The sequence below is a fragment of the Bubalus bubalis genome, chromosome X (genome assembly GCF_019923935.1).
Source record: "Bubalus bubalis isolate 160015118507 breed Murrah chromosome X, NDDB_SH_1, whole genome shotgun sequence".
NCBI lineage: Eukaryota > Metazoa > Chordata > Mammalia > Artiodactyla > Bovidae > Bubalus > Bubalus bubalis.
Genome location: NC_059181.1, coordinates 139,544,732 through 139,561,160, shown reverse-complemented (window position 1 = coordinate 139,561,160; position 16,429 = coordinate 139,544,732). Strand labels below are relative to the sequence as shown.

Here is a 16,429-nt window from a genome sequence, read left to right as displayed (position 1 = left end):
GGGAAAAATGTCAGGTCCAATTTCTCCAGTGAATCTGATCCAGGGGCAAGTTTGACTGAATATTATAAGCACAGTAGGATTTTAAAGAATTGTAGACATGAAAGGAAGATTTTAACACAGTAAGAGTAAAACCTCTTACCTTAAATTCAACCTTACAAGGTCTTAACAAAGCAAATGGTACATACCGAAATGCACGGCGGGTCTCTCTAAATAAATGAGAATTGCATACATTTTGCTAACTATGGTTTCTAGGTGAGGTAGATGGTGCAGGCGATTCATTCATTTGCTTTTTCCTTACACATTAGTTGGGAAATATACAGTTATAGGGTTTGGACCCGAAATCCTTGTATAAATTGAATTTTGGATTTTGGAGCTACAGAATCAGACTCAGATCTACTGACACCTGTTTTTTTTTTCACCTATATGCCATTTATCTCCTTGATTTAGATCAAAATTTTAACTGGCAAAAGTCCCTTTCCTGTTAATAAGTTGCTTCTGCTAATCTCATTTTAATAGGTGAATAGATGAGCATCCCTTAGATGTTAGTTTTATTTTTAATTTTTATTTGTTTGCTTATTTTTGGTTGCACAGGGTCTTTGTTGCTGCGTGCGGGCTTTCTCTAGTTGTGGTGCGCAGACTTCTCATCGCGGTGGCTTCTGTCGTGGCGGAGCACAGGCTCTAGGGTGCCCAGGCTTCAGTAATTGCAGTTCCTGGGCTCTAAAGCACAGGCTTTGTAGTTGTGATGCTTGGGTTTGTTGCTCCACGGGCATGTTGCATCAGGGATCGGAACTGTGTCTCTTGCATTGGCAGGCAGATTCTCCACCACTGAGCCACCTGGGAAGCCTTCGATGTTAATTTTAAATGATTATTTGCTGTCAACAGCATCCTGTCACATCTTGCCCACCTGATGAAGTCCTTTTCAACTTCACTCATTTGTCTAAATTAGTGAAGCTGAAAAACTTCTTCCACCCCCGGTATGTTCATTTTCTATTTTGGACTGAGTATGTACTCATATAGTGAACGACTTCATCTCTTTAGTTGGTTACCTTGCTCAATGGTGACCCTTGCAAAGGGTGCCCAGGCCAGACTTTATTTAACTGCTGCTTGCTTGGTCTGAGTACATATTTTACTTTCCTTGGTTTTACTTATTAATCTATCCTTCTTCCCTCACAGGGCCTACAGCCTGGTACACTTCAACTGATACCAAAGAGATCGGCACTTGAAAAGGTCAATTGTGCCCCGCCAGTCTTTAATCCCAATGTGTTCCATTGCCAACAGGCTCTGCCTAACATGCCGATGCCGCAGCCGCAGCCGCAGCCGCCGCCGCAGTTTATTCCTACAGGTGAGAATGGGGCTGGGCCCTGTAAGTTGAGTGGTGTTGTGAATGAATACAGTTTACACCAGCTTTCAAAGAACTTTTATGTGAGGATGGTCAATGGGTATTTTGATTAGAAATAAAACAACACAGTTATGCTCAGTCTGTTTGTATACAGAACAAACTGTTTTCCTGTAATTCCTGAAAATTAATGGTTTTGAAATCAAACTAGGAAACGCTGTCAGCATTTTTCTTTTGAGCATTTCTTAATTTTTGCTTTTCATGTTTGATTCACTTGTTTCAGTCTTAAACTAATTCTTTGACTCTTAGGTATCACTTTCAAAGGCAATGGTCTGCTCTCAAAACAGTTTCTGAGCTTCAGCATTGCAAAAATACGTAGTCTATATGTCTTTGATATGCCAAAGATAGTTATAATAAAACTACCTTTAAATTTAGATTACAGAATAATACAGTATATATATATACACACAATATATATATACAGTATAATACAGTGTGTATTTATATAATACAATATAAAACAGGGAGTTCTAGCCTCTACTCTTAAATCAGTTAATATAAAATATATGGCAGCTTATCACATTTTCCTAATACTTTGCAGCATATTTTATTACCTCCTATATTCAACTGTATTTACTAGCATAACAGTTTTGTACAAAATTGAAAAGAAAAATTTAAGTCATAGTCTTTTAAAATAAACACCATATAATAGTATTATATGCCTGGACTTAAAGAAACCCATTGATTCACTGATATATTAATCAGTTAATTAATTTTGAAAGAAGCCATAAAAATCTTAACTTCTGTCCAGTTACTAACCATAATAGTTCTTCATGATACCATTTAAAAACACAATTTTTAGCCCTTTTTGAGCTGGATTTGGCTAATTTAAAACTCGAGATTTATAAGCAAAACTGTCAGAAGAATTCCTTTCCCCTTAATTTATGGCAAAATAAAACCTTGTCAGGTTGAGAGCCCCCCTTGATGAAAATCCTGTTTGCCATATGTTCACAGTCAAGTCCTTGATCACTAGTAGGGGGGACATAACAGTAGATTAGTGCCCTAAGTAGAACTTGCTGGCACCAGCTGCCAGATCTTGGTGCATATTTTGAAAATCATATATGTAATAAATTAAAACTCTCCCTTTCATAGTCAAAATCACTTAGGATATATTAGTCCAAAATAAATATATAACTAATTTAAGTTGAGCTAGTGCCTTTAAAGAAAAAATTAACATTCATTTTTATACCTAAGAATCCAAGAATTACTCTGATCACCTGGGTTTGGGGTCTTAAGCTGTAATTATGAGCATGGGAGATTACTGGATATGCATGTGCTGATTCATTAATATTGCTAAGAATATCATTCTAGTTAAAAATTATTTCTATCAATAAAGCTTTAATAATGAAATATCTCTTTTCTTTACTTTTCACGCTTTTCTGCATGGTGTCCAGGGCCAATACTGTGCATGGCACCCGCTTCAAGTGTTGGTAGGTTTTGTACAAAAATTCTCAACTTTTTCTAATCTGAAAAGAAAAGTGTTTTTTTATTGTGACTATGAAAGAAACAAGCAACTGGATGATATAGCTGAACATTTTCTGAGTATTTAGGTTTTAATATGGTGCTGTCTGTTACATGTTTTTGTGAAATCACAGCAGTCGTACACTCTCAAGTTCTAGTTCATTGCTGCTGTGGTTGAATACTGACCTTGCCATTTCTGTATTTTCACACTAAAAATTGTAGCTAAAATATCTTGAAACATTTCCTTATCTAGCCAGAATGGGCAGTTTTAAGAAACTAAGAAATTGTAAAATATTTAAAATACTTCAAATGTATAATTTGTAAAGTACAACAAAACCATTCCTCCCAAAAAAGGTTACCCAAAAGATCAAAATCATTCAATATTTAGATGTTGCAAAAAAGCAAAACTAGAGCCTTCTGTAGTGTTTTGTAATGCTTTGTATAGTGTTCTAGGATGAAGTGCCATCTGCACAGAAACAAGGCACCACAGAATCATTTCAAAATGACTCTTTGGGGGTATGTGATTTTTTAATAACCAGTAACACAGAGAACCTTTAATTAGCCAGCCATCCACTATGGTAGCCATCTCAAAACCATTCTGTGCATGCATGTGTGCTAAGTCACTCCAGTCATGTCCAACTCTGTGATCCCATAGACTGTAGCCCACCTGTCTCCTCTGTCCATGGGAATTCTCCAGGCAAAAAGACTGGAGTGGGTTGCCGTGCCCTCTTCCAGGGGATCTTTCCCACCCAGGGATCGAATTCATGTCTCTTACATCTACCTGCATTGGCAGGCAGGTTCTTTACCACTAGCGCCACCTAGAAAGAAAACAAGGAAAGCGACTGGTTTGCCTCTCAGAACTCCGGGGGAGTTCACAGCTCCTGTCATTTCCATAGGCACCAGGAACAGACCAGGAGAAAATAGCTCTGTTCCATACAGGGAAGAATTACCCCACCTCACCCCACCATCTCATATCAATCCAGTTCTTTTTATCCTTTTCGAGAGTTTGCAACAGCTTGACCTCCATCTCATTGGTCAGCCAAAGTTGATGCAGAGTCAAGGGGTTTCGATGCACGATACTGGATGTTTGGGGCTGGTGCACTGGGACGACCCAGAGGAATGGTATGAAGAGGGAGGAGGGAGGAGGGTTCAGAATGGGGAACACATGTATACCTGTGGCGGATTCATTTCGATATTTGGCAAAACCAATACAATATTGTAAAGTTTAAAAATAAAATAAAATTAAAAAAAAAAAAGATAAAGCAAAAACCTCAAAATGACAGCCACATAATAGATGCACTCACTGACAGGTGAGGCCACTGTTATTAGTGATGCCCTGTCAGAATTAAAAACATCTCCACTGATACTAACAGAAGCATTATATGCATATGATTAGGAGAACAGACTTTTGCAAGTTCGTGAAATGTGTCTCCATCTACCCATTTTGTGCCTCTGCTCCCTTGTCCTTTTGCCTAAGAGCTTTGTGTAGGAATGCAAACTGCATGCTCCACTGGTACTGCTCCCTGTGCAATTGCTGTGCTCCTAAAGGGGAAACAAGAGTGTTTTTAGAACTCACATGTGCTACAATAAGGGATGGACTTCCCTGAAGGCTCACATGGTCAAGAATCTGCCTGCAGTGCAGGAGACCCGGGTTCAATCCCTGGATTGGGAAGATCCCCTGGAGGGGAGGGTATGACTACCCACTCCAGTATTCTTGCCTAGAGAATTCCCATGGACAGAGGAGTCTGGCAGGCTACATACAGTCCATGGGATCACAAACAGTCAGACGTAACTGAATGACGAACACTTTCACTTCACTTTTCACAATAAGGGGTGTTGATAGGTAGAGATAGATGGGCATGAGCAATTATTGCAGAATTTCTGTTAATCACCACTTGGGGTACATTTATGGTTTCTATGACGTTGCATATGTTGATTTTCCTCTCTCTAGGCCATTCACTTTCTCTGTCAACTTTCAGAAAATCTGAATTCAATCGATGTAGATGCAAAGTATTACATATGCCCACTTGCCATTCACACATTAATTCCTTGGTTGGCTTTGCAAAATGAGTTAGAAAAAAAGAAGAGCATCCAAGAAACTTTGAAAATGACATAGAAACTAGAAAAGGCAAAGAGAAATCCGCCTGAAAAAAGTTGTTACTGCTGCTAGTCACTGTCGCTGTACTATTTGCAGTGAAGGCAAGATTTCATTGGATATTTACTATGAAGTTCCCCTTGGAAACTTGGGCTATTTATGAAACAATAAATAAGCAGCCTGAGTAGTTTCATAAGTAGCCCAAGTTTCCAAGGGGTTTGCCACAGATGTGCTTAAAACCTGCACACATAGTCCACTGTATTCTTTTTATATGCTCTCTACCATATACCCACCAAACTATAATCTTTTTGTATGCAAATCAGGTAAGTATATTTATATAAAACTGTCCCTCTGCACCTACACATCTAGTGACAACACTCATGTCTGTCATGAGTTAGTGAACCCAAATACCAATGTACAGTTCCATACTCCCACTGTGAATACACAACCAAGTTACTTTTCTGCTTGACTAGCTATTCATAGAGATAGCCTTGGTAAAAACAGATTTGTCCTAGGCACTCATTGTAACCCCTTCTGAAAATTTGGCCCTTGAAGTCAACTAGAGTGTGATTCTGCTCAAAAACTAACTATTGGTAAATGTTGAGAATGATTCCATTTTCCTTAATGGTAACTATAATTGGCTTTCCCCTTTTCTCTTTTTAAATTTTCCCCCCTTCCATGCTGTGTTGCTTTGCACTGACTGATTGCATGTTGCACCCTGGTGTATTCATCATGATGATGTCACATGGCTTGTTGCTGCGATACCTGCCACGCCCCATTCCATCGTTTATATCATGGTTGCTCCACCCTCTCGTGCGTTGCTTCCATGATTCCTACTGAAAGTGCCCATGATGCACAGTGCTGCACCCACCACTATGTCTGCAGCACCACCACCTGCTACCAGCATTCCCTTCGTTGCAACAGCTCCAGGCAATCAGGTTTGGCCATTTATTTCACCTGTTTGGACCTAGCTAACTACAGTGTGTTGATAAGGCACAGTGTATGCTTTGGGGATTGGTGAGAGATATTAGTCTTTCTTAAGCCATTCTTAGATTTAGAATTTTTCTTTTTCTGCATATTCTAGACAGGTGTTCCTGCTTTGCTACACATCCTGAGATGAATCAGCAGAATAGGCTCTTTTCATTGGTTACAGGTGTTACTCAATAGATTATATATACAGTTGTTGCTACTACACCAATCCTCAAATACATATACTAATTGTTTTTAATGTTTCCTCATTGGTTGAGAACAGAATTTACTTTACTACCATTTCTAGTTATTGCATTTGAACTTTTGCTTAGTACTATCATCACCTTTGTCTTCAGGTCTACTGGAAAGAAAGATAACACGTTTCTTTCCAAGGCACAGATATGCTTATCATGACCCAGTGATTACATCAGAAATTCCTTCTCATACATTAGATGTGTTTGTCATGTTTTAATTTTCATTTGCTTGAGGTTTTTACAGGCAGAGTCACAAGGCAAATGATGAATTTGGGGGAAGTCTTGAAATTGTAAGGAGATACTTAAAATAATTATTGTGTAATATGATGGGCATTTCACCTTATTAAAATGGTAACCACGCTTTAAGACTTTAAGTCCACTGCTGTTTTAAGTACAAGTTTGATAACCCTATAGGACACAGAGCATTAATTCATTGGGGAAACAAACCACATTCTAACCTGTGCTTTGCAACATTAACTATTACTGGATATGGTTAATATGTCTACATTTTTCTATGAAATTGATTATGGTTTTTGATTACCATGTCCAAGCAGTGAACAAAATAAATGGAATTCTCTCAAGAAACTGTTTTAATCTAAAATCTTTTTTACTACTATAGATACCCCCATTATCAGTAGATGAACTGAATAACAGCATGTTTGTTACACAGATGTAGAAGTTCCCAGTAGAACAGTAAGTTTCTTTAAGTATTAATGTAATATTTGTAGGTTATATCTTTTATCTACGCAGTTGCATTTGCTAAAGAGTTTGGTAAATATTTTCATTAATAGACATTGCTTATCATTTTAGAGCTCAATTTAAGCATTCTAAATTTTCCACCTTGAATTGTGGAGAGCAAATATGCGATTTTTTAATATGAAAATGACAGCTGGTATTGTATTTTCCCAATGAGCTTATAAATTCCTAAATGTTTTCCCATTATTAAAGGGGTATGACTGGTTAGCCAAAGACACAGATCGCTTCTGAATTTTAATCTTTTAACATTTTTCTAGCTTTTTTTTTTTCAATTGAAATAAAGCTAGGTAATTTTGTCACAATTTGATTAAGATGATTATCTTAAAGATAGTAAGCAATATACTTCTCCTGAGACATTAAAGAGCGCTTCCACATTCTGCCACTTTGTGTTGCTTCCCATGTAAGTCTAGCAGATTTGCTCCAGCTGTTTTCAATTTTCAGCGACTTAATTTAGTAATTTAATCATTATTTTCATTCAAATCATGACACCTTTTTTTGTGGTTTTTGTTGCTGTCTTCAGAGTTTCCCCCCTTCATCTTTGATTTCCTATGCTTGGTCCAGAGCCTGGTCCAACGCCCTTAAACTGAGCAGTCCTTCACTTGGAACGTGTGACTTTGGAAGTCACTTAAGACTCTGAGGCATCTTAATTGATTATAGGGAGTTACTAAAAAGAAAATACACTGGTTCTGAATTGCATCCATTAGTCAGTGAAAGCTTGAAGTTTTCATCATGGGAGTGTCTGACTTGGTTGAAGGAGGCAACAGTGCCGGTCTCTTGATGGACTGGTTCCCCAGAAGCTAACTAGCATTTGTTTCTTGCTGAGGACGTGCAGGCCCAGAACACTGATGGTTCTGGACAGAGCATATAGATAACTGTACAGTACACACACGGGTCCCTTTAATCATAAGGAATGTTCTAAAAAGACATCTTTGCATATACAGAATAACTGAAGTAGCTGTATATTGTAGTCATTTTCAGAGGTATCGTTTGTTATAGTGGCAACTTGGGAATAGCACCAAATGTGAGAATAATAGGTTTTATAAACATTTGCCTGATTTTCATGGACTGCTTCACATCAAGGTAAACAAAAGTGGTCAAATACAGTTAAGTTTCCAACAGAACATGTTTGGGAATAGTGATTCCTTTTTGCTTGATTCCATGAGAAAAGTTAGATTTGGCACACCATAATCATTGCAACATGTAACACATGTTGATCATTTTTCCAGAATGCAAAAATGTAATCTTGTAAAATACTGTGTACCCAGAATTCACACTTAGGCCATTCCTGTGTAGGTCCAAAACATTCAGATAAAATAAAAGTTTGTTTAATACTTGCATATTTCAAAATGGAATCAAATATATTTTCTCAATATATGCTTGTTGGAGGAAGCGAATGGATGGGTGGATGTTCATCAAAAAGTTTTGGCATTGTGCAGATAATACCTTAAACAGTTGAGTGCTTCTCTGATAACTTAAGGGCAACTGTCTACATTGGCATTCAGCGAGAACCATGGACTGTCATGGTATGTGACTCCTTAGTAAACATTCCCAACAGTTCAGTTTTCACAGATGTAGACTATGAAATTCAGGATGGGGAATATCTTGGCATATGGTTCACACACAGAACTAGAACAAAAACCAAATATCCTGACTCCTACCTCTATAACCATCCGATATTTCTCACTCTTTTTTTTTCCATTTCAGTTGAAATTCTGAACAACAGAGTTACAGATTACCAGAATCTCTCCGTGAGGACCTCCACATGGCCTTTCTATATTCATTCACGTATGTCCTCTTCTACCAACACAACAATAAGCGTGGTGCAGTCAATATATTAAAACAAACATGCCAACCAGCAAATTCAGAGAAAAAATAAGGCATTAAACAAAGGAGATGTTAAAACACAAATGGAAAACGAATAACTACCATCTGTCTATCTTATTTGAATGATTACGTAAAACAGCATAACGTTTTGTAATTTATCACGTGTTTCTCTGTGATTGCCCAGTAACTGTTATGCTGAGTGAATCTCGACAGTGGACTCTTGGCTTATTGTGCATTCTTGGTGGATAAATGTTCCTCTGTTTTGAAGTGTTAACCTTACCAGTTTGTTTACACAGTAGTCTATTGGGCTCATTCAGAATGTAACACATATGTCCAGTACCATTTTCCTCATTATTGTATCATATTGGATTGTTGTGTGTTGTGTTAGGTTTTTACATAGTATATAGTGTTTTACTGTAATGTGTGATGTTTGATTTTAACTAAAATGTTATCAATGGGAAACAGAAACACATGTGCTTGAAAAACATGACAGGTTAATATTGATATGCTCTCTCTTTAGAATATTTCTGTAGGTTTCTTGAGGCAGACATTTACAAGGCCTCTCTTTTGAGTATGTCTAAAACCTGTCCATAAACATGCATGTATATAATTTGTACCTGTAGATCTGACTTTGTATAGTACAGTCAACGTTACTAGATTTTTTTGTGAGAGAGGAAAATTACCTGAAAATAGCCGGGAACGTCTTAAAACATTAACCTGAATTTCACTTCTTAAGTAGCTTGCAAAAGCTACTTAAGGTAAATTCTGGATTTACCTTTAAATGGTTTTCTCAGCATTTAGACTCTAAATTGTGTAAAGTGCCCATTACAGTTTTTGTGGCTCAAGAATCCTGTCTTCTAGGCTGAGTGTCTAAAACTGAGCGATTTGTAATCTTCAGCTGAAAAAGTGGTTCTTGGAAGCTTAAAGGTATTTTAATTACAGGTTATAAATTAAACAGAGAGAGGAGGGGCGTGGAGATAGTTTTTACATTTTGGAGGAAGTGTGTAAAAACCATTGCAATGTAACCTTTGATACAAGTGCCATTTTCCAAATGGAAATGGCTCATGCTCTTTACACTACTCTTTGAATAACAAGGAAGATGCAATCTGGAAAAGTCAGTCAGGGTGAAGGAAAATTGGTTCCAAGTGAGGCCTTTCCTCCCCAAATGGACAGTCTTTTCTGTTGATCACAGTTGGAGACTGAGTATAGGTTTGGAGAAATGGCGGGGCTAGGGAGGGAGGGAGCCGCTTGAAATTACTCTGCGATTCATTTAAACTTTCTCGGAAGGACACAGTTGTCTTTAGTGTCAGTTCAACTGAGTTTTCCATTTTGTTAAAACATTTCAGTGAAGGAGCAAGCACCTGGGATATATGTTATTAATACATTTTCGCCTTCCCAAACTTTATTAGCAACAGAATCTCTCATATCACAACCAAGCCTCTTTTTTGTTTCTTTGGATTTCTTTTTTTATATGTTTTGAAAATTGTAAGAGTTTGTAACACCCTTTAGGTGAAATGGAGTGGCTGTACTCCACAGAACTGACCTGAATTCACACTACTAATACTTTTGAAATAATTGAATAGCCAAGTAGAAGAGTAATTAATTCCTATGATATGTCACATACCTCCTCCACCCCACTCAGTTATTAAAGTTACTATTATTAATCAGTGGTAGAACCACGTGATAATTTGCATCGGTTTAGATAGATTTAGTATTTTCTAGTAAATATATGTTCCCTCACTGGAAAGTATAAAGTCATCAAATTTGTTGTATGTCCCAAGTTTACTATTCTCCTTCATGAAAATGACAAGCCAAGGGAACATCAGGTTTTGGATACCTCAAGCCAGACAGTAGTATTTGAAGCACAGACCAATGGAACTGGCAAAAACCTTTTCACCGCCAGGGCATGTGACTTGTCCAGGACTGCCTAGCTACTTGGTAGAAGTTGGACCCAGAAATATCTCCAGACCCCTGGTTGTTCCTCCATTTCATGTTGTCTGTGCTTCAGAACATTTGAGACTCCAGCCCCAAGCAGATCAATTTGGCTCAGAATTACAAAAGAGCAAAATTAGCTCTTCAGTGGCTGATATCCTGTTGATCTTAATTATCAATTCGAATCAAGATCATCAGTGATTTCTAAGTGATCTTGCTTGCATCTGCTAACAGCATTGTCTGGAGTTAGAGAACAGGAGGCGTGTTGACTTTTACCTACTGGTCCTTTGAACCACTTAATTTCTATTTCCCAAAATCTTCACTCTGCACTCTAGCAATGTTACTTGTGTTTGGAGCTGAGTTTTATAAAACCTGTCCTCGGGCCTCTCCAGAAGGGCAGATTTGATCGAGGAAGGATGTACCTGAGCTACTCTAGATGTATTCCTTAAAAGAGACAGAGACATCTTCAGTGTGATAGACAGTTTTTTGGGTCATTTGACGTTTTGATACAGCATACTGTCTCATTTTTTAAACTTCTGACAAAGATGTACATGAACAATAAAGCTAGACTACAGCTGTTTGCGTGTTGCCTTAAGCACTGGAAGACATGAATAGTGATGTGTTTTTGAGTAAGAGGTTTGGTGAGAGTTATTCAGGGTAGTGGTATTTTTGGTGCCACAATTTTTTTATATTGTTGGCATTTTAAAAGTTGCTTTGTGAGTGAATTTAGAGAAAGAAAACTCAAAGCACTAAGGTTCTGATGTGAAAGAATTTTGACAAAAAATGCAATATTAAGATAGCACTCTTTAGTTGTGCAATGACTTATTCAAATGATCTTTATTCAAGAAAAGACAAGTCATAGACTATAAAGTTCTGGTGAAAAAGAGAAGTCACAAAACTAATCAGTGACTCTAAATGACAATTAGTAGATTAAGTGTATATATGTAAAATTCTAATCACTTGTGATTCTTAGTTAACATTTTATAAGCTTTGTAGTTTACAAGGGCCTCTTTTTTATTTATCCAAAATTATTATTTTTGTCCCCTTCTCTCAGTCTCTTTCAAAAACACACAAGTGTGCTGCAACTTGGAAAATAATCTAAATGTTTAAGAGGGTTTTAGTAATGTCAAATTTCTAAAAGCACTATGTGACCGTAACATACGTACGTTTTAAAGAGGGATTAAAATTACATTTAAATGGATTCATAAAATCGCTATGTAAAGTATAGTATTTGCTTTTGCAGTTGGAGCATGATTCCTCAGCTAGCTGTTGCATTTCATTTCACTTGTCTAGAGTCTTTAATTTGTAGTTAATTGAAATGTGTAAAGCCATCTTCTGCCTACTCCATCAATCTTCTCCATCCATTCCTGAACACACTGAAGCACTTTGATCTTGCCGTAAGTGTTGTCCTATACCACTAGGCTGTGTTCACTAATGGGCAGCCTCAGCTCACCAGCTTTCCAATTTGGGCAAAGCAAGTACCTCCTCCCTACCATCAGCAGGAACCAAATAAAAATGAATCATTACAGCATGAATCTCTTTTTCATGATATGACCAAGAAGCACAGTGAGGTCCGATTAAGGACAACATTGGCATTAAATTTTGTTAAATAACGTATAGGGAAGGCCCATGTGCTACTTGGAACGTTATTTCAGCCTTCTGCTACTCCTTTAGAGAGTTTATGAGGATGCTCTTAGATGAAATGCAGCCACAGGTTTTCAGGTTATTTCAGTCTGTAGGGTAGGCTGTGATGCACAGAATGAATAGAAACTGGAATCTTCTTTCTTTGAATCTCTTCTGCATTTCACACATGTTTAAATAGAAATAGGTACATATGATTTTCCAATTCTGTTGAATAGATTTAGGAAGATGGTGGCCTCACTTTTTACTTTATCAGTGCCTGGCAAAGGCAATAGAATAAACACTAGGTAACAGAGTATCACAACTTTTTTTTGCAAGTTTAACTGATAGCACCTAATCCAACTGTAAATATAATTACAAATAAGGTTCTGAGCACCAACTCACTAATTGGTGCCATGTTTTCCTTTTTCTTGCTTTTAAGGTTTTTATTTTGTTCCTTTTTCATATCTTTAAGTAGTTCATGACTTTAATTTTGAAGGAGAGTTAGAGAAAATTTTAAGATTTTACTACGTGTATTCAACCCACCTAGATAGATCTTCAACTGACACTGAAGCAAGGTGTAGAGTCTAGTTCATGACTATTTCTTACAGTTCACAATTTAAGAACAAAGTTAACTTTATATACAAATAATAATTTTAACTAATTATATTTAGTTGTTGCTTCAGCAACAAACCTACAACATGGCTACCTTTAGACATTTGTGTGTGTGTGAAAATTTTACTTGTAAAACTGTGGCTTTTTTGACAGTGTAGCATGTAGCAGATACAACTCAAAGCGCAGATATAGATATGGTTGATTTTTCTTTTTAATCCCAAAGTTCCCTGTGAAAACTGAATTTGCGTCCTTCTGTGACTTTTTGAGCAAAAAGTTTACAACATGTGGATTCTAGAATCAGGCTTTGGAGCTGATAGAATTTGTTGTGTGGATAGGGTTATTCCACAGTATTTAGACACAATTGTATTCATAATACGTCCTGATCTCTTCTTACAACCTTATTCAAAATTACTCAAGTGGCATAGCTGTAGCTACAAAAATTTTCTTACTCAAATCTATCCAAAGGAGGGTTAAAGAATGACAAAAGCGCAGATTACATTCATTCACATTGGTGAACTCATTCATACAGATACTGTGGAATGACCCCATAACAGTGTTGAAGAGACGTATGCTGCAGTTAACTGATGGTCTCAGTTAGGGTGCGAATGTGTGAGACACACCTTTTTTGCACTTATGTACATAGTTCATGAAAGCGACCCTTGGAGTTTGTTTTTTTTTTTAATATAAGAAGTCTGTGATAATAGTGGAAAAGTTAGTAAGAGAGAGTTATTTCTAAGACTTTGAGAAGAAGGTGTTTTTTTTCCTACAAGACTTAACTAAAGCATGATGTTGCTTTCCTGTTGTGGAGGCTTTCTAGTTCGCTACGGCTCACCATAAGACAAGACTGGTGGCAGGTAACAGGTCAGCTTCAGCCAGTGGCACTAAACAAAAGTTCAGGTACTTCACCTTTTAGCAAGATCGCTAGCAAAGATTGTTTTGTGAATTAATCCTCAAACACACACACACAACCCCAGGCAGGTTTGTGGTGCTAAGGTCTTCTTTTTTCAGTGGTTACAAGCAGTGAGGTACCTTGTAAGCTGCAAGATGGATATTCCCATTCTGATCCAATTAGATTTCATCTTTCACAGGAAATGATCAATTGAGATATATCGGTTACATCAATTAATATATGTTTATGTGACAATCAAATTGTTAACCCTGACCACTATTTCCCCTTCAAGATCCAGAAGCCAAAACCAAATTGCAACTATTGAAAGATATAATTTAACAGTGAAGTATGGCCAGCACAGAGCATTTGATCCCCTCCAACAAAGGGAAAAAAATGTTCCTGACATAATTTTATATTTACTTTATACCTGTTCAGTGGAAGATATTTTCTGACTTAGCTTTAGCAGATTAGACAGTGCTTCACTGTGCCACTTCAGCCTCCTACTCTTTTAGCGAAACAGAAGAGAACCAGCCAAAATCTTACATATTAATACATTGGAGCCAGAAAAGAATGTCAGACCATCTCTTTCAGCTCCCACGTGACCTACAAATCACCATTTATCTTTTTGTTGCCTCCAGGCAATGAGGCTTAGAAAAAGGTCAAGATTAGAAAGGTTTAAGGATAGATCACCTTACGGACTTTGAGCCCTTCCCATCTTGAGACCTGTTGCCCTTGCCCTGGAAAAGGAGCCCATCTTGGGGTTGACAGAGTTGGTGTTAGTATTGTTACTGATCTTGATAGTTCACTTACAGAGACATGAAAATAAGCCAAAGCCAGAAAGCAATCCAAGCCTTACAGTTGCCCAATAGCTCAGGGCCAGTTGGTCAGAAATTTGTTTTTTTCCCCCGCTTCAATCCATGATCACTTACAGCTAACAGTCTGACCATCTGATCAGCATTTCCGTTGATGTCAAATGTAAGCATTCATTCATTTTGTAGTTACCAGCAACGTATTTTCCCAGCTTAACCCATGTTCTTGTGTTAATATTTCCTTGTGAAAATATAAGCCACATGAATATATTTTCATAAGGTCAATAGAAATATAGTAAGATTTTAAGTTAGGCAGAGTCAACTATAAAATAGTAAGAGTGAACCTAGAAGCATCACAAAAGATATTCAGTTCATTGACGGCATGTTGTACGTACTGACAGCCACTGGGTCACATTCTTTGGAGCTTAAACACAGTGCTGTCTATTAAGTAAGTAAAATTAGAGGATGAAAGGACCTCTATTAAACCCAGGAAAGGATTTAGTTTCATTAATTCAGTTTGCACCGCCTACACTTCTTCCCTGGAAGAGAACTACCCATCAACACCCCAAAGCAGGATTATCCCAGAGGCATTTTCTCTTTAACCATCCTCAATTATAGCATATTTAGGAAATGTATCACTGTGAAATAAATCAAGCTACATCGTATTACTTTAGTTGTTTTAAGAAAAAACCTCTATAAAATAACCCAACTTTAAGCAGTCCTCTTTCCTCCCACACAACCTAAGCATTTATCTGTCATAGAACTGCATGATTACAAAGCTTTATTTCTGTATACAGATGCTATTTGTTAATGATGGAAACCAAATTATTTTGTTGCTGTGTCTTTTGTCTCTAGCAGTTGAGAGAATTATTATGACTATTACATCATTGGATTTGAGGGTTGCCATTGTCAAAATCAATTTCCTTTTATTACTGTAGTTGCATTAATTATTAGAAAATGAACCATTCGTTACATGCACCAAAATTACAATAATTTAAATAAGACTTTTAAAAGATCCTCCTAAATATATTCTTTTTTAAGATGCTAACTATGCATTCATATAACAACAGTCCAGTATAATGTAGAAAATGGAAGCACATATTTTGGACAGAAAAATGCCAATTTACATACAATATGAAAATTATTAACCCTGTGCAACAATTACAGATTTAAATAATGGTCATAATATTTAATAAGTATAAACTGTTCCCATAATATTTTGCCTCCAAAATGCAATAGCTCATTTCCTCAACTGCTATCAGTAGGTCAGATGCTTTGATTTTTTTGTTTTTGTTTTTCCAAGTTATAGTGCTATACTGCTTGTTTGTGTTTAGAAGTGTGCATTATGCAATTCATTTTAGTATGCTATTTCCATGTTGTTTATTTTTTGTTCTTTTAATAAAACGTTTAAATTTCCTGGTTTTGTCTTTTTTTATGAATCCATATTCACACATTAGGAGTTCACCTAAAAGCTATTTGTCTTCTAGTATATTAATCTTAATATTTAGTAATTCTAATGTAAAATTTGATTTGGTTTAATGCTATATTTCATACATAGAATAAATTTATTTCTAAATATATACCTTCAGTATTTTGAATTATATAGCTAATACATCCAGTGTATTATATTATTCTTATAATATTGAGGTCACTACCACAAGAAAGACACACTTATATTTTAGCAAAAGAATGCTAAACATTGTGAGATAATGCTCACTGGTTTCTATTGTGCTTCCCAAATTCTGAGGCATATTCTAAGATACATTATTATTAGGAGTTTGTATTTTCCTGTTATTGATTTCTATCCTT

At 36.7% G+C, this 16,429-nt stretch overlaps 1 protein-coding gene across 15 annotated transcripts in view; it reads left to right on the top strand.

Moving 5' to 3' along the window:
- The window catches only part of MBNL3 (muscleblind like splicing regulator 3), a 129,148-nt gene extending 113,112 nt beyond the window's left edge, over window positions 1-16,036 (top strand). For 7 of the 15 annotated variants that reach the window (XM_025276894.3, XM_044937428.2, XM_025276885.3 and 4 more), the window contains 5 exons: window positions 1,174-1,342; window positions 2,791-2,826; window positions 5,796-5,890; window positions 6,795-6,868; window positions 8,636-8,791. In XM_025276894.3, coding sequence (XP_025132679.1) covers window positions 1,174-1,342; window positions 2,791-2,826; window positions 5,796-5,890; window positions 6,795-6,851 — 357 coding nt within the window. In that variant the 3' untranslated portion in view covers window positions 6,852-6,868; window positions 8,636-8,791. Of the gene's footprint in view, window positions 1-1,173; window positions 1,343-2,790; window positions 2,827-5,795; window positions 5,891-6,794; window positions 6,869-8,635 lie in introns of all 15 variants that reach the window. The other 8 variants (XM_044937433.2, XM_044937430.2, XM_044937434.2 and 5 more) reach the window with 8 other exon arrangements.
- Window positions 16,037-16,429: the final 393 nt, after the last annotated feature.